General features: G+C 37.2%; 1 protein-coding gene across 10 annotated transcripts in view; it reads right to left on the bottom strand.

The window, feature by feature from the left end:
• FAM168A (family with sequence similarity 168 member A) overlaps window positions 1-24812 on the bottom strand; it is a 238127-nt gene that overhangs the window by 202470 nt on the left and 10845 nt on the right. For 4 of the 10 annotated variants that reach the window (XM_074216841.1, XM_074216836.1, XM_074216833.1 and 1 more), the window contains exon 1: window positions 1792-23233. The exons of 3 other annotated variants lie outside the window; for them this stretch is intronic. In XM_074216841.1, the coding sequence (XP_074072942.1) occupies window positions 1792-1800 (9 nt within the window). In that variant the 5' untranslated portion in view covers window positions 1801-23233. Of the gene's footprint in view, window positions 1-1791; window positions 23324-24812 lie in introns of those variants that run through there. 3 more of the 10 variants (XM_074216834.1, XM_074216835.1, XM_074216842.1) reach the window with 2 other exon arrangements.

Here is a 24812-nt window from a genome sequence, read left to right on the forward strand (position 1 = left end):
AAAATGGATTGTGATGGAAATGGCATGGAAAGAGGCAGAGCTACCTGCTTTGCCATTCTACCCTAGAGTGAGAACTTTTCATCTGACTTGAAGGTGAAATCTCCTTTAGAATGTGAAATTCTGGGGGCAGCTAGGCAGCGCAGTGGATAGAGCACTGGCCCAAGTCAGGAGTACCTGGGTTCAAATCTGGTCTCAGAAACTTAATAATTACCTAGCTGTGTGGCCTTGGGCAAGCCACTTAACCCCATTGCCTTGCAAAAACCTTAAAAAAAAAAAAAAGAGTGTAGAATGTGAAATTCTTAAGAGGAGGAACCATTTTACTTTTCTGAATGTTCTCTGCACATGGGAAGCACCTAATAAAACATTTTATTCATTCAATATATAATCTTAGTGCTTATGGAAAATAAAAGATAATTTCATCTAACTCCTTCATTTTTATCAGGGAGGAAACAGGACCAACGAGATGAAATTAGACTACTACTAAACATACAGTATGAGACCTCCAAGTGAAGCCAGACAATTCCTGTCCCAGAACTCTTTGCTCCTTAAAGGGTCACTTCCTCCAAGGAAGGGGTTCCATCAGTTTAACCAATCTGGCAAACAAACTAGCATAAAGGCAAGTGGAGCCACCTCCACTTGCAGACAAGGAGAAGAGATATCTTTAATGGATGCTTCTGCTGACATTAGTAATTATCATAATAATTTGTAGTTTTTATGTTCTGTTTCACCTCAAAGTCTTTCACACCCATTATCTCAGGTCTCTTAGTTTAGTGAAGAGTCTCTGGAGGCAGGATTCCTGTCAACATCAAATTCCTGCTAAAGGCAAGTGACTCTGAGTAAATCAGAGTTGATTCTGTTTGCCTCAATTTCTTCAATTGTAAAATGAGGATAACAGCCCCTCCTTCCCAGAGTTGATGTGAGAATCAAAAGAGTTAATACTGATGAAGCACTCAGTCAGTGCCTGGTCCAAGAGTAGCAGCTACAGAAATGTTTATTTCCTTTCTTTTCCACCTTCTTTCTCTCTGCCCTCTCTGTGCTGCATCCTTGAAAGTTTTCTTCTTTTTACACTGAATATTATGTGCATCAACTACTTTACTGTAGAGCTGTGAGTGGTTTCTTTAAATGTAAATGTTATGCAAATTAATCTTCATAAATGAGTTTGTATACTAAACTGGGTGTAGTACTTGATTGTATATCTTAAAACATGGCAAGAAGATCAAGAGTTTACTTGCTGTTGCTTTTTTATCTCATTAAGGTTAGTGTCTGCAACTATTAATCTGGAAGAAATGTGAGTCAGGGTCATCCTTTGTCCATTTTCAACATTATTTTTAGTCATGAGGCCCACTTTATATTTTTAAATGTTTTGTGGAGATTAGTACTATCATCATCATCATCGTCATCACCATCATCATTGTCATCATCATCATCATTATTATTATTATCCTCATTTTACAGATGAGGAAATAGGAACACAAAAAAGGTTCAAATGATTCCCAGATAGTAAGTAATAAATTATCATATGGTTACTGGCTGATGTCAAAAATTTTTAATTGTATAAACTAAGTCATTAAAAAGTTTATGGTGGGTATGTCATCTATCTTGACTAAAAGATTATAAAACTATCTTAGTGCTTGGATGAAAAGATGAGGTAGGAAAGGAAAGAATACTGAGATGTACACAATTGGGCCAAACACTAAACAAATCATGACAACAATTTACAGGGGGACTCCACTGGGGCGCCTATGCAATAGAGTGGAATTAGGATGTCCCCCAAACCTGTTGGATTCTCACCTTCACCATTTATAAGACACATGACCACTGGCGGTCCTTTCCTCTTCTAAACCAGTTTCCTCATCTGTAAAATAAGGAAAATAAAAAGTATCTTCTTTGCCTAATAGGTTTGCTTATAGAATGTACCTTTTTAAGACCAAGGTCTTCTATAAATCAAAACTACTGTTTTTATCATTTCAGAACTTCAAGAGTCACTTATTTCACCAGGACAGGTCCTCCCTCCAGTGACTGAGACTATAATCTTTCTATTACTCAGTAAATGAACCTTTGAGTGCTTATGTGACCCAAAAAATCATGATCTTGTGGCAAACCTGGTGGTGAACTTGTCCTAATTTAGCTAGACTACTTCTTGGGTGACATGCTTTAATAACAATAATAAAAACAACAACAACAACAACAACAACAATAATAATAATAATAATACAAACTAACATGCTTTAAAGCAAAGTTTTACATATTTAAGATGATGCAGGTTCTGTTCTAGACCACAACATTAAAGCAAGTATCACAATAAAGCAAGTTACATGAATTTTGTGGTTTCCCATTATATGTAAAAGTTATGTTTACTTTATACTATAGCATATTAACTGTGCAATAATAGTATCATGTCTAAAAAATGTACATATCTTAATTTTTAAAAACTATTGCTAAAGAATACTAATCATCTTCAGCAAGTTACAATGGTTTTGCTGGTGGAGGGTCTTGATTTGATGCTGATGTCTGCTGCCTGACTAGGATGATGGTTGCTGAAGGTGGGGGTGGCAATGGCAATTTCTTTAAAATAAGACAAGGAAGTTTGCCACATCAATTGACTCTTCCTTTCATATGAATATTTAGGTCATTGTAGAGTTATTAGTTAGCCTAATTTAAATATTGTTGTATCTAAGGAAATAGGGAGGATCCAGAAACAGAAGAAAGACAAGGAAGTGTGAAATGGTGAAACAGTCAGAACACACAAAGCATTTGTTGTTTAAGTTTGCTGTCTTATATGGGCACAGTTCATGAAGTACTGCCTCTAAGCAATTAAAATAGCAGCATCAAAGATCATGATCATAGAGCACCAGAACAGATATAATAATAATGGAAAAAGTCTGAAATATTACAAGAATTACCTAAATGTGATCCAGAGACATGATATGTGCATGTCCTTTTGGAAATGGGCTTGTTGAGTCATTTTTCAGTCATATTTGGCTCTTCATGACCCCATTTGGGTTTTTCTTGGCAGATACTGGAGTAGTTTTCCATTTCCTTCTCTAATTCATTTTACATATGAGGAAACTGAGGCAGAGTCAAGTGCCCAGAGTTACCCAGTTAGTTTTTGAGGCTGAATTTGAACTCAGGAATTCTAGAGTCAGCACAGTTGTTATAAACCTTCAATTTGTAAAAATCACAATTATATGCAAAGCACAATAAATAAAAGTATAATAAAATGAGGTATGAATAATATCTCATTTAATCTAACTCAAGAGAAAAACAAAACAACCTGTGCTATTATTATCTTTATTTTACAGATGGAGAACTGAGGCTGACAGAGGTAACATGATTTGCTTAGGGTCACATGGTGTCTTAGGCAGAATATGACCCCAAGTTCCAAGACACAATTTTACTGCCTAATCACCCTAAACAACTGGGGGCAATAGAAATAGCACTGAATTTGAAATGAGGGGACCTGGATTATCCCAACTCTGCCCCTTCCTATCTGGGTGAAATCTGGACATGCCACTTTATCTCCCTAGATCTCATTTCCTCATTCTATAAAATAAGGAGGTTAGACTTGGTGTGGCATCTTTTAACTCTAAAACTAAGATGTTCAGACACTTTCCTGATGACTTCGTCTACCTTGGAGATATAAGAGTCACCCTCAAATTATAATGAGGCAAGAGAGACTTTAGTGAAGATATGAAACATTTCGTATGATCGTATGATACCTAAAAAACCTGGGACTCTGGCTATACATAACATGAAGCAACATATTTAGATGAAAAATGAACAATTCTAACATACAAATGTAAGCAAATGTCAAAATACTTGAATTTGTAGAACTAAAAAATCAGAACAACCAACAATTTTCCTATTCCTAAAATAATACTATCTTCCTATGAGAAAGGAAACCTAAATATTTGTGATCACCATTCTAGAGGGGAGAAAAATGAAGCCCAGTGATAGGAGATGACTTGCCCCATGATCACATAGTTAAGAGCCATTCAAGATGGAATTCAAGCCTTCTTCTAAATCTTTTCTTCTTTCCACAACCCCATGCTATTTCTCAGAGAAACTGTCCCCTTCCTCAATCCCAACAACCTCAAATCAATCACTGCCAATTAACCTTCCAGAATAATGTGCTACTTTTCTCAGATCTCAACCAGCACTCTATCTGCTCTTCTCCTATCCATTCATGTACTCATCTTTATCTTCAACCCAGAGTGCAATGAGTTCCTCAGAGCAGGGATCAGGTCCTATTAGAGCTTTCACAATGTCTCAAGCACTAAGCATAGTCCCTAGCACATAAGAAAAAGTGTATAATAAGGGTTTAGTGACTCGACTTATGAATGTCCCCCCCTTCCAAGGAGAAGCCTTACACAAAGCAGACACCTATTCTGTTTTATTCACAGAATATCAGATTTGTAAGGGAGTCCAGAAAATAGACAGCTTCCCAGACAGGAAGACTTCAAGGAGAGGGAATTTCCCACCTTCTAAAAAGTTGGCTTCATGTATGCTCCTACCTGGTAAGGAGTGTAGGCAGTTGGAACTGATCTTCAGTGGTTATTTTCCACCACAGCTCTCTAAAGTTCTGTAATCCTTGGCATTGGGTTGGCATACCATACTTTCACATAACAGCAATAGGTCTCAGAAAACCAAAGGAATTTGCCAAGATTCTACCCTAAGGCAAATATAAGGGTTCAGTATAGAACAGAGTTTGATCATAGTGCCTATATCCATCTAATCATTTTCTGAAGAACACTGAAAACATATTCAAGGACATGGACAGCAGTGGGTTCCAGTTATCTCTTCTTCTCTATGTTCTCACTAGCTATACATAACATGGAGCAACATATTTAGAGAAGATGGCATGCCCTTTTTAAAAGAATCTGCCCCAAATCCTGTACTTGCCTTTCTATAAACGGTAACTTGGACATTGGAGGGGTAAGATCTCCAACATGTTTTTTCCTTGACTATAGTTGGATGTTTCTTCTACCCATGCCAAGTTCTTGTAGGCAACGCAACCAAATGGAGCTGGTATTCCCAAAGTCTGGGCACACACAGGATACCCTAATAAAGAAATTTTTGACACTAAAAAAATAATTTTTTAACAGTCAGCTTCATTTGTAAACTGAATGGAATGGTTTTATATCATGTAGACAAAGATTTTTAGTGATTTAACAAGATTTTCCAAATGGCAACAAAACTGAAATTAAGTTATTCATCCTTGAATTTCATAGCACTCCTCATCAGAAGTAGGATTTTCTCTCCAGAAGATCCACCAATTACCTAGAAATCACCTGCCTGTCCCAAACTACTGAAAATTGGCTCTGCATCAGGCTAATTACTGAACCAAGCATTCTAAACAGCTTATACCAGCTCAGGCTGGGAGAAAAGACTGTCAGTCAGAATGAAAAAGAAATTAAACACACCAGGAGAGCCCAGGCTCCAAATACCACTTGGCATCTATTCCATGAGAATAACAGCACAATTTAGGAAGCCTAGCAAAGTATACCATTATTAAAACAAACATCCCATTGAAGCCATGGTTAACTGCAAATAGCTGCATTGTCTCCACTGTCCCTGGTCTCATCCCTACTGCAAGAAGGTCTGTGGAAAAGGAACATTTCTCCATTGTACATTACTCTTTGTCCTGCATTTGGGGGTGGGTGGATGAAGGGAGGGAATAGGGAGAGTACAGTTGGAGGTCCATACTCCAAAGAGACAAAATCACTGTCTCAATTTTTCTACTGTTTCTCATATTCCTCCTAAACTTTGAGTCCTCTGAAAGAAGGGATTTTGGTTGGTTTGTTGGTCATTTCAGTTGTGTCTGAATCTCTGTGATCCCATTCTAAGTTTTCTTAGCAAAGATACTAGAGTTCTTTGCCATTTCCTTCCCCAGCTCATTTTATAGATGAGAAAACTGAGGTATACAGGGTTAAATGATTTACTCAGGAGTGAAATAATTAGTAAGTATCCAAGGCTGGATTTGAACTCATGAAGATGAGTCTTCCTGACTCCAGGCCTGGCACTTACTGAGTCATCTAGCTGCCCTAGGATAGGGCATACCTAAATTCAGTGTCTCACCTAGTATTCAGCACAATTTCGGCAGTCAGTAGGCATTTCACTTGTTGAACTGAATTAGCCATTGAATTTTAAAGCTAGAAGGGATCTTAAAATCCATCCAATCCAATCCCCTACCTGTGCAGACAAAGGAAAATGAAACCTAATGAAGGGGCCTATGACCCAGGCCCAATATTCCATCTATTCTGGCTCATGTTAGATTATCTGTAGGTACAGTTTGAGTAACCCTAGGCAATTAATTATAGAGTAGTCACAGATATACACTAGTAGGCAGAGTCCCCTATATTAGTGAAATCACAAGTAAAAATAAAAGTCATCCAAAAACAGGTGTTAAGGGAATGAAAATTCCTACACACCTCCATATTCTGTGAAAGCATGGGCTGTGTCTTATCAAAACTTTTTTGTCTCCCTTCAAACCTACCAAGGAAGGTTTACCTAATAGAATTTGTTTCCTTACAGGATGCATAAGATTATAACTCTGCTTAAGACTGTTCAACTTTTTGGATTATAAATCTATTTTCTCTTTAACTTTTATTGTCTAAGAAAAATGTACAAGAGGGCATTATGTAAAAGAATTATTTCTCTCTCACTCTGATGTAATTTTTAATATAAGAAACCTTATGTTCTGACTGTTCAGGATTTCTCTGGAGTCTGAACCTATGCTTGAGCATCATTATCATCATCATAATAAAATTTAGGTTTTTAACTCTAATTTCTGCATTGTAATAAATATATATTTGGTGGCAGCTACCCTCCCTCCCCCACTGCATGACCTCAGAAAGGAGATTATTTCTCCCATAACAAAATCTGTCAGATAAGGGTCAGATTTCTAAGATCTATAAGGATCTATATCTAAGATCTATATTCAAATTGATCAAAACAAGGGACATCTAGGTGTTGCAGTACACCAACTCTGGAGTCAGGAGGACCTGAGTTCAAATCCAGCCTCAGACATACCAAGCTGTATGACCTTGGACAAGTCACTTAACCCCATTGTCTTGCAAAAAAAAAAACAAATTTATCAGAACAAGAGCCTTTGCTCAAATGATATAAATGGTCACAGGATATGAAGCAGTTCTCAAAAGGAAAAAAAAAGACAAGGTATCAACCACATAAAAATGCTCCAAAATCACTAATAATTATAGAAATGCAAATAAAAGCAATTCTGAGGTTCCACTTTGGAACCAAAGACAGCAGAAAAGGAAAATGACAATTGTTGGAAGGGCTATGATAGAGCAGGTAGACGAATGATGTACTATTGGTTAAAAATTGGTCAAATTATTCTGAAAAGCAATTTTCAAAAGTCATGTCCATACGTTTTGTCTCAGAAATATTACCAGGCTACTATACCTTTAAAGAGATCAAAGAAAGAATGAATTAGTATGTGCAAAAATACTTATCTCTTTTTATGGTCACAAAGAACTAGAAATTAAGGAGATTGGATTGAGCAAATTATGGCATATAAATATATAAGACTCTGAGAGAACTTTTATGAACTGAGTAAAATCTGGAAAACAATTGTAAAAAACCCAACAACAACTGAAAGATTTAAAAATTATGACCAATGCAATAGGAAAACCCGATGCCTAATGGTGGATGTCTTCTCTTAGTCAAGAAATGATAGACAGGTCAGAGGCACAATGATACATGGTTTTCAGACTAGATCAATGAATTGATCTATTTTATATTAACTATACTTATACCCTATACAAGGGAGGGTTTTTATGCTGAGGAGATTTCAGAGGAATAAGAGCATTAGTTAGAATGTAACTAAACAGGAAGAATAGAAAGAAAAGAGTATCATTGAATCATAAAAAAAATAATAATAATAAGGAGAGCAGAATGAAGTCCAGAAGGAGATATAAACAAGTAGGACAGAGCTGAGCTATCATGTTAAAATTTAAATACACACAAAAAAATAAAATACCCAAGTAGTATATAGTAGAGATTCGGAATTTCCCATGTGGTTGTCTTTTCTGTTCCTCTCTGCAGAAAATGTTAATGTTTGTTTACGTTAGGTTCACAAAAAGAAGAAAATTTAGAAATAAGGAGTTGAATTAGATGATCTCTAAGGTCTCTTCTAGTTCAAATAAACTATGAATCTATAAAAGTATCTATTAGTTTTCAGAATATTTGAACCACCCTATTAAGTGATAAGATCTCCCCAAAGTGAGCAACTTTCTGAGCAGTAATTTCAAAGAGAAAGTTAGTTTGGTAGAAGAGAGCCCTTGGAGAGCCTGGGAGTCTTGATCAAGATTAGACTCTGACATGGACTAGGTGACTAAGCATGTAACTTCACCTTCCCGTATTCCAGCAGCTAACTCTCTAATAGAATTTCCTCACTGGGAGCTCCCCAATCCAATAAAAATGAATTTGAGTCCCACTCTCCTCCAAAAACACAGGTCAGGAGTAACAATGTCAAGGGAGAGGGTACAAAGGAAAATTAGAAGATTTATGGCCTCTTCCTTTTCCATATTCACACAGTACATGGGGGTGAGATGTGTTTTTGGAGGAAACCAGGACTTCACTGTTTTGTGAACATCTTTCTGAACAGCTAATGCAGAAGACAACCCAATATATTCTAACCTGGCTCTCAATGGGCTAATCATCAGTTTGGTCTTTCCTCTCAGACTTTCCTTGGTTAGGATATATGAGAATGTCACATTCTGTTGCCAGATCTCACATGAGGTGACCTGGATGATATGGGAGGGAAGTCAAACCGATTTAGGGCCAAGAGACTCTTGCAGCAGCCAGATGATCTCCAATAATCCTGTTTCCTATCAACCAGACTAAGGGACAGAATGATTCTAGTAAAGGTGAGGTAAAGTATGCCCAGTATACACTGCACTATAATAAACACAACTGTGCAACTCATGCCACCAATCCCTTGGTTGGTTGGTATGGTCCTCTTTGATACTAGAAGTAGAAGGAGGAAGGTGAAATGACTAGCTCAGGGTCAGAGGTCAAGCTTGATCAGAAGTCTTTCCTGATTCCCAAGCTCTTTAAGAGCTCACCTTCCCCAAATATCTTTCTTCTCAGAAAGATGCTCACAAAACAGTGAAGCTCCTGAGGATGCTGAGTCCCTTTCCTAGCTAGACCCTCTCTAAAGCTCAGAGCTACTGCCAAGAGTTAGCACAGTCCAGACTGTAAATTAATTAGCACCAACTGTAAAGTTTAGACATAGTAATTTTCCAAGCAAGTATGGAAGTAAGCTGTAAAGGAACTTGCTTGGTTCATGCCTGCCCATCCAGAATGTCTCCCAAGAAACATTCAACTTCTAATTCAGTATCTATGGCACAATAAACGAAATGTAGTCATCCCTTTCTTCATGGAGTATGTAAATTAATAGTACAAACCCACTAGAAAAATAAAGTTTAAGATACTTAAGAAAATAAACTGTTTTCAAATACCCTCAAGCACTTCAGAGGCACCAATTTATATACAACTGATATGCTAATTACACATCTTTACTAGTCATTCATTAAAACAAATCCCCTAAAGACTTCTATGAAGCAATACTTCGTAGGCTTTCTTTGATCTACTGGTATGTCTCAATGAAGATTATAAAACATTTTTTTCTGAGATTGGATATTTTGCACAGACCTCCCCTCACTCAAATTCATGTCCTGGTCTCACATTTCTGATGTCCTGGTCCTCTTTGAGAATGAACAACAAGACATTTATTAAGTGTGGTTCTCTTCAAGAATCTCTCTCTCTCTAAATACATACATATATATATATACATATATATATATATATAATATATATAAAGTACAACGGAACTTCTTTATAAATATTCTATAGTTCAAACTGGCCAAATTTCTCGTTAGGAAAAACTGAGATAATTACTAAATTTTAATAGGACTTAAGAGTTTAAAAAAAAAGTCCTTAAAGTAGGAATTCTTAAGCTGGGATCCATGAATTTATTTTAATATTTCGACAGTTGCATTTTAATGTAATTATTTCTTTTGCAATCTATGTACTTTATTTTATGCATTTAAAAATGTTTATTCAGGGGGCAGCTAGGTGGCGTAGTGGATAAAGCACCGGCCCTGGAGTCAGGAGCACCTGGGTTCAATTCTGGTCTCAGACACTTAATAATTACCTAGCTGTGTGGCCTTAGGCAAGCCACTTAACCCCATTTGCCTTACAAAAATCTAAAAAAAAAAAAAAGTTTATTCAGAGGAGTGGTTCATAAACTTCAACCTGACTGCAAAGGAATTCATGACACATAAAAGGTTACAAGCCCTGGTCTCAGAAATAAATCAACTAATAACAATTCTTCATTTTACAATTGAAAGGCATAGAGAGGTTATGAAAGAAGGTATAGAAAACTACCTTTTGAGGATTTAACATTCCGAGGAGAACTAAAGAGGGGGGAAAAAAACAAGAACTTCAGTTCCATGGAACCCTCAGAGAAAGGGAAGTCCAAGAAAGCCAAGTTTCTTCATTAACTGGAGTTTTAATTCCTTGTTGTTTTTATAATTTTAGATCTAAATCTCCTTCAAATACTATTCTCTTCCTGTTGAAAAAGTGTGTTGAATACCTTAAGTGAGTCATATAACTACTCTGTGGCTCGGTTCTCTCATCTATAAAAAGGAAATAATCCCTCTTGTCTCCAGAAAGTTTTCTTAACATTTCATGTATCATAGGACCCACTTAGGTAGTCCAGCAAGTCAATGGACCCCATCTTATGATCCTGTTTTGTTGCCTACATCATCATTGAAGGAAATGCTCAATTTCAATTAGAGGTTACTGAAATTAGAGAAATTTAATTAAAGAAATTAAAGGAATTAAAGAAATTCCCACCCGAATTCATAGAACACCAGAAATAAAAGGGATCCATGAAATTGAGTGCAAGAATCCTGGTCTCAGGCTTACTGTAAGAAATAAAACAGATAACTCCAAGAATTTTGTAAACCCCAAAGTGCTCTAAACTGTAAGACATTATATTATGAGTTAATGATATCAATGCCAACAATAATTTAAAAAGTAGTCTATTAATAAAATACAGGATCTCTTCACCTTTCCCTTGACTCCCAGTGAAATTTTGGTGCTTTCTTCATGAGTATAGGTATGGGAAGTTGTCAGACAGCGTGGGGGATGAGAAGCATGCTGAATTTGGAGTAAGGAGATCTCCATTCCAAACCTGCAGCTCATACTTATTAAATGTCCTACAAGGGGGAAGTCTCTGAACTTCTTAAAGCCTTAACTTTCTCATATATGGAAAAAAAAAAAAAGGATAATTCCTTACAGGGTTGTTTTAAACAAAGTATCTTATTTACTTTTTAAAAAAATAAGGTGACTAAGCTATTAGAAAGGAGAATACTGTAGATATATTTTACCTAGATTTTACATTTGATAAATATACTAAAGCTAATCTTGTAGAAAACACAGATGGATGTGGGTTAAGCAATAATATAATTATTATGGATTTAGAAGTAGTTAAATAGCTAGCACCAAAGACTAGTCATTAATGGCTCAATATCACCTTGAAAGCTCTCCAGGCAAGTGTCCAGTGATCTGTTTCCACTTGGTCCTGTGTGGTTTCATATTTTTATCAATGACTTCAATAAAAGCACAGATTTCAGGGGCGGCTAGGTAGCACAGTGAATAGAGCACCGGCCTTGGAGTCAGGAGTACCTAGGTTCAAATCCGACCTCAGACACTTAATAATTACCTAGTCGTGTGGCCTTGGGCAAGCCACTTAACCCCACTGCCTTGAAGAAAATCTAAAAAATAAATAAATAAATAGAAGTACAGATTTTCCATTCATTCAATTTGTTACTGACATAGAAGTAGGAGGAAGAGTTATAACACAGAAAGGAAGGCTTCAAAAACTCCTTGATCAGTTGGAATAGTGGGATGAATTTAACACAAAGACTTTGTTTTGACTTTATATTTTATTGAAGGTAAGGACTACTGTGGTTTTCACCTCTGCATATGTGCCTAGCAAATGCTTTTTGGAAAACAACTAAAATGTTCATGTTTTTGAGCCAGAGATTCCACTACTAGGCATGCAGGGAAGTTAGTGAAAAAAATAAGTCCCCACATTACACCAAAATATTTATAACAGCACTTTTGGTGGTAGCAAAGCATTGAAAATAAAGCAGATGTCCACCAATTGGAGAATGGCTAAACAAATCCTATATCACTGCAATGATATATCATATTATTGTGCTATAAGAAACAAGTATGATGGAGAGAGAGAGAGTATGGAAAAACTTACATGAAGAGATGCAAAGTGAGGTAAACAAAACCAATAAAATGATATACATAATAACTACAAAATATAAATAGAAAGAATCAACACCACAAAAAGAATCAAAAGTGGCTGCATCAAAATTACAAAGAGCAAGAAGCATGGTCTTAAAAAAAAAAAGATCTGAGAAGACACCCCTCATCATTTCTTTGAAAAGGTGGGACACATCCACAAACATGAAACTCTGCATAAAAGTGTCAGATTTGTTTCAACGTATTGTTTCTATTTGCTTTTTTAAAACCTCTTCTTTTAATTTTTTTCTTTTAAAAATATAATCTTTTTTATAGAAGATGGCTCTCTTGGATGGGAGAGGAGGGGGAAATTCAGGTACTATAAAAACAAAAATAGTATTTTTAAGTAAATAGCTATCCATTTCAATTAATAAGATAAAATTTAAGAGGAATAAAGACAAAATCACATGCCTAAAAGATAGTTCACTAAAAAAGATCTAGAGGATCTTACCAGTCAGCAAGTGCACCATGAGTCAACTGCAAGAAATGGTAGCTAAGAAAGTTAACACAATCCTAGGCTGCATTCATCAATACATAATTTTCAAGAATAAGGGGGTGCTGTTTTCTACCCTGATCAAACCATGCCTAGATTGTGTTCAGTTGGGAGTGCCATCTTTTAGAAAGGATATTCATGGTAAAAAGTCTATGAGTTCATGCCATATGAGGCTTTGTTAAAGGAGATAGCAATGATTTGCCTGAAGAAATTAAGACTTAGAGGGGAACATGCATGCTGAAACATGGAAGAAGAATTACTTAAGTATTTTTCAGTTCCAAAAAGCAGAACTAGGAAAAAAAAATATATGGAAGATAAAGAGATACAGTTAGGAATAATATTAGAAGAAAATTTAACAAAAATTAGAGCTATGCAGAAGTGGAATGGGCTATCACATGAAATAGGGGTTCCTTCTCCTTAAAAGTTCTTTCAGCAAAGCCTACTTGTATTATAGAGAGAACTGTAGCCACCAAGATCTTTTCAAGCTCTAAAATTCTGATTCTGACAAAAATAAGTTACTATTATTATACATCTTATTCTCCCCAATACATTATATTTCCCACAGCACCTACAATAGTTAACCCACAAATGTTTGCTGAATAAATAAATGAACACATGATAGAAGGCTCTAAGAAAAAGAATCAGAAAGGCCAAGCCAAGAGAGTGACACAATTTAACTGAAGTTGGTAACTATCTACACACGATGAATGAAATGTTCTGTAAGTTCAGCTGAGTTGTACAGAAACCTCAGAAGTAATTCAAAATGTGCCTTGGAAAGATGATACCAATACAATTAAAGTTCTTCCCTAAATGTCAGTAAGAAACAGTCAACCTAAAATGTAATTAGTATAAAATAACCCATCAACTTGGACTATTGGCCTTACACTGGCTTGTTTAAGCTAAATTTCATACCATGATCCCCAGATCAAAAGCCATTTTCACAAGACATCTTCAGAGACAATGGACACAAACTGAATTCAACAAGCAATTTATTAAACATCTATTCTATGTGGTACTACTGTACTGAAGGGTGGGAATAAAGATAAAAGGCTTAGATAATTGGTATAACCTGTACCTCCACTAACAGTCCAGTGGTAGGAATACTGACATACATGATTAACATGCTAAGTGCACCAGAGAGAGATATAAGGCAAAGAGTTCCTTGAGGTTCAAGGATAAATCAGTCATTACTGATCTGGTCAGGGAAGATGCTATAAGAGGTAATATCAGAGTTAGGCTTTAAGAAAGAATAAGAGGGGCGGCTAGGTGGCATAGTGGATAAAGCACCAGCCCTGGAGTCAGGAGTACCTGGGTTCAAATCCGGTCTCAGACACTTAATAATTACCTAGCTGTGTGGCATTGGGCAAGCCACTTAACCCCATTGCCTTGCAAAAGCCTAAAAAAAAAAAAAAAAAAAACCTAAAAAGAAATGGGGGTGGCTAGGTGGCGCAGTGGATAAAGCACCATCCCTGGAGTCAGGAGTACCTGAGTTCAAATCCGGTCTCAGACACTTAATCATTACCTAGCTGTGTGGCCTTGGGCAAGTCACTTAACCTCATTTGCCTTGCAAAAAAAAAGAAAAAAAAACCTAAGAAAGGATAAGAATTCCACAAATGGGAAATGAAGAAATACATTCTAAACATAGGAAACAATGCAACCAAAAGAAGGAAAGGGAAAATATGGAACATGTACACTCAATTTAGCTGTAATGCAGAGTACATAGAAGGAAACAGTTCAAAATCAGATGGTCAAAGTAGAATGGCATTGTAAAGGATTTTCAATGACTCAAGAAGTTTATCTATTTGATAAACAGTTGGAAGAACATTACAAAACTGTAAGCAAAAGAAGAATATTCTAAGATACATACACATAAGGAAAATAAATCTGGCAGTGGTCTTACATGAATTGAGAGAAAGAGAGCAGGATGACCTCATCATAGAATGACCTATTGTATTACTGTAATAATCTTCCTACTTTTACACAAAATGAAATATATATACTTGCCAGTTACTACATATAAAAAGAAAAATTTAGGGTTCTCCACTACAGCCTTCACTATTAGCAAATCCCCCCTTGGGCATTTGAGGACATCTCACTCTCTGTTCATAAACATGTCTTAATTTTAGTAAAACTGGCAAACCCAGAGACCTGAATAGCACATTGTTTCAAATGGATTCTGAGCTCAGAAATGACACAGTTGTTTGTGTTCTGATCTGTGAACACCAAATAAAAAGCAAAATATTTATACATTCTTTGAAGCTTTAAACCATTAAAATCACAGAATGTTAGAATGGAAAAGCGCCTCAGAAATCATCTAATACAATCCGCTCATTTTACAGATGGGTAAATGGAAGCCAAGAGTAGGGATGGGACTTGGCCAAGAAGACAAAGCTAGGTCTGGCAGAACCTGGGTCTGAACCTAGTCTTTTGATTTGAAGTTTCACACTCTCTCCACTTTCTGTATTGGATGGTCATTGAATCATGATGAAAATGTTAATACACAATTTGAAAGGAAGTTGGTCAGAAAACATTTATAAAGCAGTACTACTGTGTTCAGCATGCAGCTAAGCCATGATGATGATGATGATGATGTTTGTCCTTCATTCTTGAAGAAGACCATGACATCAGGGAGGTGATGCTATGAAAAACATGTGAACTGGATTTGAATTAGCCCTCTGGGTCTAGTAACTAGATATGAATCAGGATGGCCCTGGATGTGAGTCAATCAGGATTAGATCAAACAGCTAGTTAAGTATCTAGTGTCTGAGGCTGGATTTGAACTCTTATCCTCCTTACTCCAAGGCCAGTGCTCTATCCACTGTGCCACCTAGCTTCCCTGGGGCTACAAAGAAAGGTAAAAAACAGCCCCAATTCACAACATGGGGAAGACCTGCAAAGAGCTAGGAAGATAATATTTCATCAGCAATCTGTTTGGGTTGTAGATATGAATAGAATGAACTTCGAAGAAGCAGAGGTCCCAACTGATGGCAATAGTGGAAGTGGCAATGAGAAGCCAAGAATATTCCAACTTCCCCACATCTCCTGTGTGTCAAGGGTTACCAGTTAAAGTGCAAACAGTGATGGAAAAGGCAGATGAGAGACTGTCATCAGAAGGAACCCAGGACTCAGTGAGGGATAGAATGGGAAAAGAGGGAAAGGAAAAGATAGGAGATGAAAGCAAGTTTATCACCTGTAGAGCAAGTATTCAAGAGAGAATGGAGGAAGGGAAGGCAAGGTATTGTAGCAGAAAGAAAGCTATTCATGGATTGAGGATAACCTGTGTTTAAATTCCATCTCTGACACACACTACCTGTGTAACTTAGGCAAATCATTTAACCTCTCAGCGATCCAGGCAACTCTCTAAATGCAGCTGAAGATTTTTACAGGTCTGCCCACAAAACCACAAATCTGGAACAAAAATTAATAAGAGAATGAGATCTCTAAGTTTAATTTGGGGGGGAGGGGTTGCAAGGCAATGGAGTTAAGTGACTTGCCCAAGGTCACATAACTAGGCAATTATGAAGTATCTGTAGTCATATTTGAACATAGATCCTCCTGACTCCAGGGCTACCCAATTAACTCTCTCAAATGGCCATTTCAGTAAATTCATCACTAAGAAGTCTAGGAAGAAGTCTCAGTAAGACAACAAATAGAATATTTATTCATGGGCCCTTAGGCAAAAAGCACACTACAAAATTTTGTAATTACACCCTGTGGCTCCAATTTACTTTAATTCCAATCCTTCCTATTTGTTCCTATACTGGGCTATGGTAAACTTGCAAGCAACTGGTCTGAATTATATTACAAAAGTCTCAAAAACCAAGTCTCCTGGTCCAAGAGTCTTCCTGCCTATTCTTTTTCTACATACTGGGAAACAAGTTCCTAAACCCCAGGTTTGATGACATCTCTCTCCTGCTCACTCCAGAGGTTCCTTATTAGCTACACAATAAGTTCTTTACCCTGGCACCCTCAATACTCTAGCTTCAGAATACCTTTTAAGTTTCAGCTCAAACTGTCCTTATGCACCCCACACTTCATGTACTCTTCAAGGACTGGTTGTGATCCCTCAGACATGAAGTTTCCCCCAGTCTGGAGTTCTCCCCTTACACCTGTCTATAAAATGTCAGAGGTGAACTAGGAGACCTCTAAAGTCCCTCCTAGCCCAAAATCTATATTATCTGAGAAGGGAAAGTGCTGTAACTGAGGAATCAAGGAAGGCTTCCCTCTGGGTGTGAGAACAACCTGTGCAAAGGCACAACACTGAGAGATGGTGTCTTTCTCATGTCCCAGAACACTGTATTCTCCTACAAGTTATACAAAAAGCAGTTTATTCTTGATGGTTTAAGAGCATTCTTTGTTTAATGAGAGTGAAACAAATTTGTTAATGAAAGTGAATCAATTCCATGAAGGAGAAAGGCCAGCTCAGGCTGAAAGGCAAAGGATGGTAGAAGCATCAATAATATTTGATCATGAATTTCCTCCCCTTGTTTGGTATATGGGAGAACCATAAAGATCTGTGCCACAACTCTCTCATAGCACAGACTAGAATTATGAAGCAAAATATGAGAAACTGATGGTTAGTTCCAGTCTAAACTGTACCAGTTGGGCAGACTTCTAGTTAGCCATCCCTAAAGAAGGAGATCAGTACTGACAGAGGCAATGACATACTAATACATCTAATAGACTGTCAATTCTAAGTTAAAAACATTGCTTTGCATCTATTGGACCCATAATAAATGTTTGCTGAATAAATGGACTGAATTAATAGCATGACTACATAAGTGGCACTTTATGTATTTGATGATTTAAAGCTGAGAACTGTTCAGAGCAAACAATCCCTAAAAATTCTTGAAACCATGATTACAATAATTTTACTAGTAAGAATTAATTCCAATATGCAATATTAATTATTAAAGCCTTTAATAAGTTACTAAAATCCTTGGAACATTTTTAAACGTAAGTGAAAGTCTCTATGTACTCTTATTAAACTAAGGGGAAAAAGATGATGTGATTAAGTGGCATCTGTCATATATTAGCTGTGTAATCATGGACAAATCACTTGACCTCACTATGCTTCATTTTCTTCTGTACGTTGGAGTTATAGCATAACACAAATATTTAAGCACCTGTGCAGAATGGACAGACGGCTGAACACTAGGGAGCAATAAAAGTGAACAAGATCGGGTTCTTACCCTGCAGGAACCTACAAAGTAAAATGGGGAAAAGACACATACACATATAAATTATGATGATATTTGTCCTTCGTTCTCAAAGATGACCATGATATCAGGGAGGTGATGCCATGACAAGCACATGAATTGAATTTTAGTGAAGAGGTCCTGTGCCTTAAGTCACCAGCTCACTTTTCCTCTGGAAAATCTAAGTACAGTGGTCAAATATGGATCAGGACAAGTGGGGAAGGTCCTGGATGTGAGGCAATCAGGGTAACTGACTTGCCTAAAGTCACCTAGCTAGTTAGTATCAAGTGTGAGGCCAGATTTAACTCTCATCTTCCTGACTCCAAGACCAGTGCTCTATCCACTGTTCTACCTTTATACGACAGAGGCATACAAAAGTGTGATGTAAAATTCAATATAAGAGAGAGTGTTTCTATCTCAAAATAGGATAATTAATCTGAGGTCAGTGAACTTCCTTTTTTAATATTTTGATAACTATTTTAATAAAATCAACTTCATTGGTAAGCCAATGTCTTTTATACATTTAAAAACATTATTCTGAGAAAGGATCCACAAGCTTCACCAAACTGACTGTCAAAGGAGTTCAAGACACAATTTAAGGTTAGGAACCCCTGGACCATGGAAAGGTTTCATAGAATCAGTGGGCCTTCAAGGACAGGTGGGATTTCAGCAAGGAAGATGTAGTGGGAGGAGTGAACACACCAGTCTTAGAAAATAGCATAAGCAAAACGAAAATGGGAAAATAAAGGGCATGAAAAGGAGACCAAAAAAAAGCTCAGTTTGGCTAAAACTTAGCATACATGAGATGATATTGGCAAGACATTACCCATGTCTAACACCTACTGCTCCCACACTGCAACTAAAAAATTGCACTTTCAAGTTTCAGCAAGATGTGCCACCTTCTATAAGAAGGCTTCCTTAGTCTCTATCCCTCTCCAACAAATGATTTCTTCTTTCTGAATTTTTTTTTGAAGCACATTGCCTAGATTTCTACTCTGCCCTTAACACATTCTACTATGTGTCATACACATTTGGTTATAAGTCTGATTTTCCCTACTTAAAAAAATCTCAAACTATCTTAAATCAGGGATGACAATATTTTTATCTTTGTATCCCCTGTCCCAGCCAGCATAGGTCTTTCCATATTTCAGTTGACTAATTGTTGTTGAACTGAAAAGGAGGGGGCTAGGTGGCACAGTGGATAAAGCACAGGCCCTGGAGTCAGAAGTACCTGGGTTCAAATCCGATCTCAAACACTTAATAATTACCTAGCTGTGTGGCCTTGGGCAAGCCACTTAACCCCATTTGCCTTACCAAAACAAAAAAGGCTAAGCTTGAATATTAAGATATTAGAAAAGAAGAAATTACGAGAATCAATATAGGCAGAATAAACAAGAGTTATCACCTTTTGCAGAAGGTATAATGGTTTACTAAGAGAACAAAATCCAGTCAAAAATTAATTGAAATAATAATTCCAGCAAACTAGCAGGCTATAAAATAAACCGACAAAAATCATAATTTCACAAGAGAAATCTTTTATCAAAGGATTTTTAAAAAAAGCATTTTTCCCACCCCTTAGAAGAGGTTCAAAGGCAGGGAGGGAGGAGGAAAGAGGGAGGTATTACTGACCTGTATGAGAGTCCTTGAGACCCACATATTGACTTAGTTTTAAAATGAAATATTAAAAAAAAAGAAAAGTAAGCTACAGTTACACCCAAAATATAGGTGCATTTGGGATAGCCCAAAGACCAGCTTTGCCTTTATACAGCAGCCAATGATTAACTGATATATTTCTGAAAATACTCCATAAAAACAGTAAGGTTGTTATTAATACATAAAATACAAGTAGTCTAGAGTAATTACCATTAAGAATTTTAATGTGCTAAATATTTCATGGAGTAAACTTAACCTGGAAACTTTTCAGTGTCTCTGCCCACTCTCTCCCCCTTCCCTCTAGTCTCAAAGGAAGAAGATCCCCACTCTTTGCCTAGGCTATTGCCTCCACTTGTGCTCCTTTGAATCCAACCTTTACCCACCTCCCAGAAACTTTGAGCTAGCAGTCATTCCCATCTCTCTCCATATGCCCACAAATGTTCAGGTTTCCCCAATCCTAAAAAATAACGATGATAATCTTTTTGACCCTTCTTAAAACATTCTGACCTTCTCTCCCTTTCAAGGTCAACCTTCTTAAATACATGAATGGTAGGGGGAAAGAAAGAGATTTCACAGTTTCTGTTACTGAAACCACTAGCCAGTATCTCATGTTGGAAAAATTGGGGTTATCTTCTCTTCCTCTTTCCCTTCACCCCCCCCACAATCCAATAAACAGCAAAGTGCTGTTGAAACTACCACCACATTATATCTCCTATCTGATCCCTTTCTTTCTATGCCCAATCCCACCATCATATCTTTCTTGTATAATTATGGTCTATAGGTCAAAAATATCCAATACTTATACACTATCTTAACTTTTGCAAAACAGTTTACTCACAAAAACTTCAAGAGTTGTAAATAATATCCTTTCCATTTTACAGTTAATTGAGGCAAAGAAATATTTCATGACTATGCCCATGGTCACCCGGTAACAGTAAGAGAAGGAATTTGAACCCAGGTCTCCCCCAATACCTACATCATTATACTCATAACCATGTTTATCCAATGAATTCTGAATATTGAATAAATCAAAAGGAGGAGTCCAAAAAACTGATTTACCAGAACAAGGGCATTCCAAACCAAGCTCTGACACATGGCATTCAAAAGCCTAACCAGTCTCCCTTTGCCCTCTTAGACCTAAGGTTAGACCTTCTGGGTTTCAGTTTCCTCCAATATAAAATGAAGGATTTGAATTGGACAGTTTCCAAGGTCCTTTCTGGTTCTAAACTTCTGGAATTCTATGGCTCTCTAAAAAGGGAAATGATGGAGGCAATTATCAGTAAGTAGAATACTATCAGTAAATTCCAATTTACTGCTTAGGGACCCTAGAGTATATAACAAGTCAAGTTGAGTACCATGGATTGTGTTTATCTTGTGAGCAGATACTTCTTTCTTACCAGTACATGGAAAGATCAAACCCCTTCATTCAAAAACCAAGAAAATGTGCAAAGTGACCTAGGTCTAGAAATGATCATTATTTATATTTTCCTCCCTGCTGAGGTCCTTTCCTCATGGCTCAGAGGGCTACATCCAAAAGCACCTTGGTCTCCTCTCACAGTTTTCTAGAAGGCACTTCCATTTGTTTCCCTCAGGTAGGACCCAAAACTGAATATTTCTCTATCAGAGAGACAAAGGTTACAAGCTGCTCATCTCTCAAGAACTTTGACCCTCCAAATGGAAGAAGAAGCCCATTCTCAGTCAAGGAATCTTAAGCAAAACAACTTTCTCTCACCAGAAAAGGAGAAATCTCTGAACAGTCTCCTGGTATTCCTGCAAAGATGTCTTAAGTCCCCATTGGGTTCTGAGTTTCTTGAGAACTAGGACCCCATGTTATATTTCTTTTCCCTCCACAGTACCTAAACAGAACACAGGTTTGATGGTCTGAAGACCTAGGCTGAGGGATTAGCTCTGCAACTTGTGTGACCTTGTATAAGTCACTTAACTTTTCTGAGCTTCAGTTTCCAGCTCTGAAATCAAAGGATAAAGAGTCCTGCCCTACCTGTCTAAATTTTCAAATCTTTCACTGTAATTCTATAAAAGTTGTGATGATACTGAAAGATTGTTGGCTAATGTTTATGCTAGAAAGAAAAGTATTTAAAAATGAGTCAAAAAAGTGAAAGGTTGGGGTTAAAAATTTTTAATTAAAAAATAAAAACTCAGGGCGGCTAGGTGGTGTAGTGGATAAAGCATCGGCCCTGGAGTCAGGAGTACCTGGGTTCAAATCTGGTCTCAGACACTTAATAATTACCTAGCTGTGTGGCCTTGGGCAAGCCACTTAACCCCATTTGCCTTGCAAAAAAAAAAACACCTACAAAAAAAAAACAAAATAAAAAAATAAAAACTCAGGAAAAGAGTTCTCTAAGGACAAACAAGGACTCTTCAAAAGTGACTCCCAAGGTCTTGTTAATTTACTCTTGTCACTGTTCCATAAGGCCCACCTGGACTGCAGCTGGTCCTAAACAAGGTGTGTCGTGAACTCTGTTCTAACTACAATATGTGAGCTCCTTAAAATCAGGGTACATCTTGATTTTCTATTTGTATCACCAAAGTTCAGCACAATGCTGTGTGCACATAAACCTTTAATGTATCCATTCTACTTTATGCTCATGAAAAATCAAATAAAATGATACTTTCCAGTTTTTTTCCTTGGGCTTCATGTATCTAAAAACATCAAAATGTAATCATTTATGAACAAACCAAGTTATACCAAATATATGTAATATAAAGTGATTCTAGATCTGTAGGAGCACTGTGTGGTGGAAAGATAGGCCCGGAATGGAATCCCAGTTCTGGATCTGCTTCCTAACAGTGAGACTCTGAGTCTCAGTTCCTCATCTGAAGAATGAGGGGGACTGGATTACATGATCACTAAGTTCCAATAGAGCTCTAAAGCCTATGAGCCCATGTTCCTATATATATCAGGCACTTACTATAGCTAAGTATTGCAAATAGTTCAGTTCATACAAAGATGTTTGGGTGGGGTTTTCTCTTCCTTTTCATTCAAAAAAAAATTCATGCCTCCAGAATTTCAGAAAACACCACTACCATAAGTCATTATGTTCATTGCCAACATTTGTGTGCCCTGAGAGGGTATGTAGCAGAACAAGTTCTGTTGTCATCTTGTGTAGTCACAGCCTCCCTATGTATGAGCTCCAAACCCTCTCCCTTCCCCTGGGTAGAGAGTAGAGGGGAAACTGGGGTCAGTTATATAGCTGAATGGATAGAACACTGGGTCTGGAGTCAAGAAGACCTGAGTTCAAATCCAGTACTTTAACTTGTTATGCAAGACCCTGAGCATGTCACTTAAGTTCTATCTGCCTCAATCTCCTCATCTGTAAAATAGGGATGATAATAGCAACTATCTTGCAGGACCGTGGTGAGATAATATTTGAGCTATTTGTAAAGTACTCAGCACAGTGCTTTGGGACTCAGAAGACACTTAATAAATGCTTACTTGCTTGCTTTCTTCATTCCCTTTCCTCTGTGAAATGAAGGGTTTGCCCTCTATGAGGCTTTCCAGCTCAAATGTTCCAGGATGTTGTTTGACTTTGGAAATTGTGCTATAGGTCCATTCCAGTGACTTTATTAGGCTTATTAGTTGGAGGGATGTGGAAAGCAGCCCTGGAGGAGGCTGGGTAACAAAAGGGAGAAGAAAATGAAAAAAAAAAAAAAAGATAAACTGGTCCCAAACTATCCACAAAGCAAATGTAATTAAGAAAGGGCTGAGGGGCAGTTCGGTAACTCAGGACAACCTGAATTCAAATCTGACCTCAGCCACTTAATTACCTAGCTATGTGACCTTGAGCAAGTCACTTAACCCCACTGACTTGCAAAAAACTAAATTAATAAATTAAAAAAAAGAATGGGCTGTATTTGCCAATACAAACTCCCAATAGAAATGAATGCAAACACATTGAGGACAGGGCCTCCCCATTTGGTGATTTTATTCCCCAGTAGAGCCTACTATTTGAACATAGCAGGTCCATAACAATAACTGCAGTTAGATTTAAGGAGACTTTAAAAGCCAGCATTTCAGTGTTGAAATAGTCTTTGAGAGAATATTTGACCAAGGTCTTCAATTTTTTTTTTTAAGAATTTTCAAGGCAACAGGGTTAAGTGGCTTGCCCAAGGCCACACAGCTTAGTAATCATTAAGTGTCTGAGACCAGATTTGAACTCAGGTACTCCTGACTCCAAGGCCAGTGCTCTATCCACTGTGCCACCTAGCTGCCCCCAAGGTCTTCAATTTTAAAGGGGGAAACTGAAATTGTTCCCCAGAGAAGGGAAATGGCATGCCTAAGATCTCAGTGTCAGTGGCAAAGTCCTCATCAGAATGGAGGGAGCAGAGGTATTTCAAGACAAGCACAGCACACTGTCAACTTTGTGACTTGTTAGTATGATTTTCAGAAGTATATTCAATGTTCTGCTGTTAGAGGTCTCATCTATACAGCACCATAAAACCTGCATATTCTAGAAGTTATCCACTTTGGAAAAAATACCTAAGTCCTGCCCTGCAGATGTCTGCAACTATAAGGGCTACTAAATCTTTCTGGTGAAATTGTTATTTTGAACTCTAAAAACTAAAGGTTCAAATAGTGCATGATCCCACTACTAGATGGGAGGGGGGGAATCAAGAAATAAATTTTTGGACCCTAAAACAAAGTCATGTTCAGAATTACTTGTTCTTTGAATTACCAGTAATTATTTAAACTTGATTTATTATTATAATAGGAAAAAAATTGAGCATTATAACAAATACATATATAACTGTCCTCTCTTGCCTCCAGTCTCTCCCTGTCAAATTCATGCAGCCCATTGCTGCCAGATGAAATCTTCCTTATGCACAGATTGGACAACATACTTCCTTTTACTCAAAACTCATTGGCTCCCTGGTTATTGTTTAACCTTCTTTTTTTTTTCTTTTTTTTTTTTAAGGTTTTTGCAAGGCAAATGGGGTTAAGTGGCTTGCCCAAGGATACACAGTTAGGTAATTATTAAGTGTTTGAGACCACATTTGAACCCAGGTACTCCTGACTCCAGGGCCAGTGCTTTATCCACTGCTCCACCTAGCCTGCCCCTTAACCATCTTTCTTGAAGAAGACCATGACATCAAGGAGGTGA

This window comes from Macrotis lagotis, chromosome 1 (assembly GCF_037893015.1).
Source record: "Macrotis lagotis isolate mMagLag1 chromosome 1, bilby.v1.9.chrom.fasta, whole genome shotgun sequence".
In the NCBI taxonomy this organism is placed as follows: Eukaryota; Metazoa; Chordata; class Mammalia; order Peramelemorphia; family Peramelidae; genus Macrotis; species Macrotis lagotis.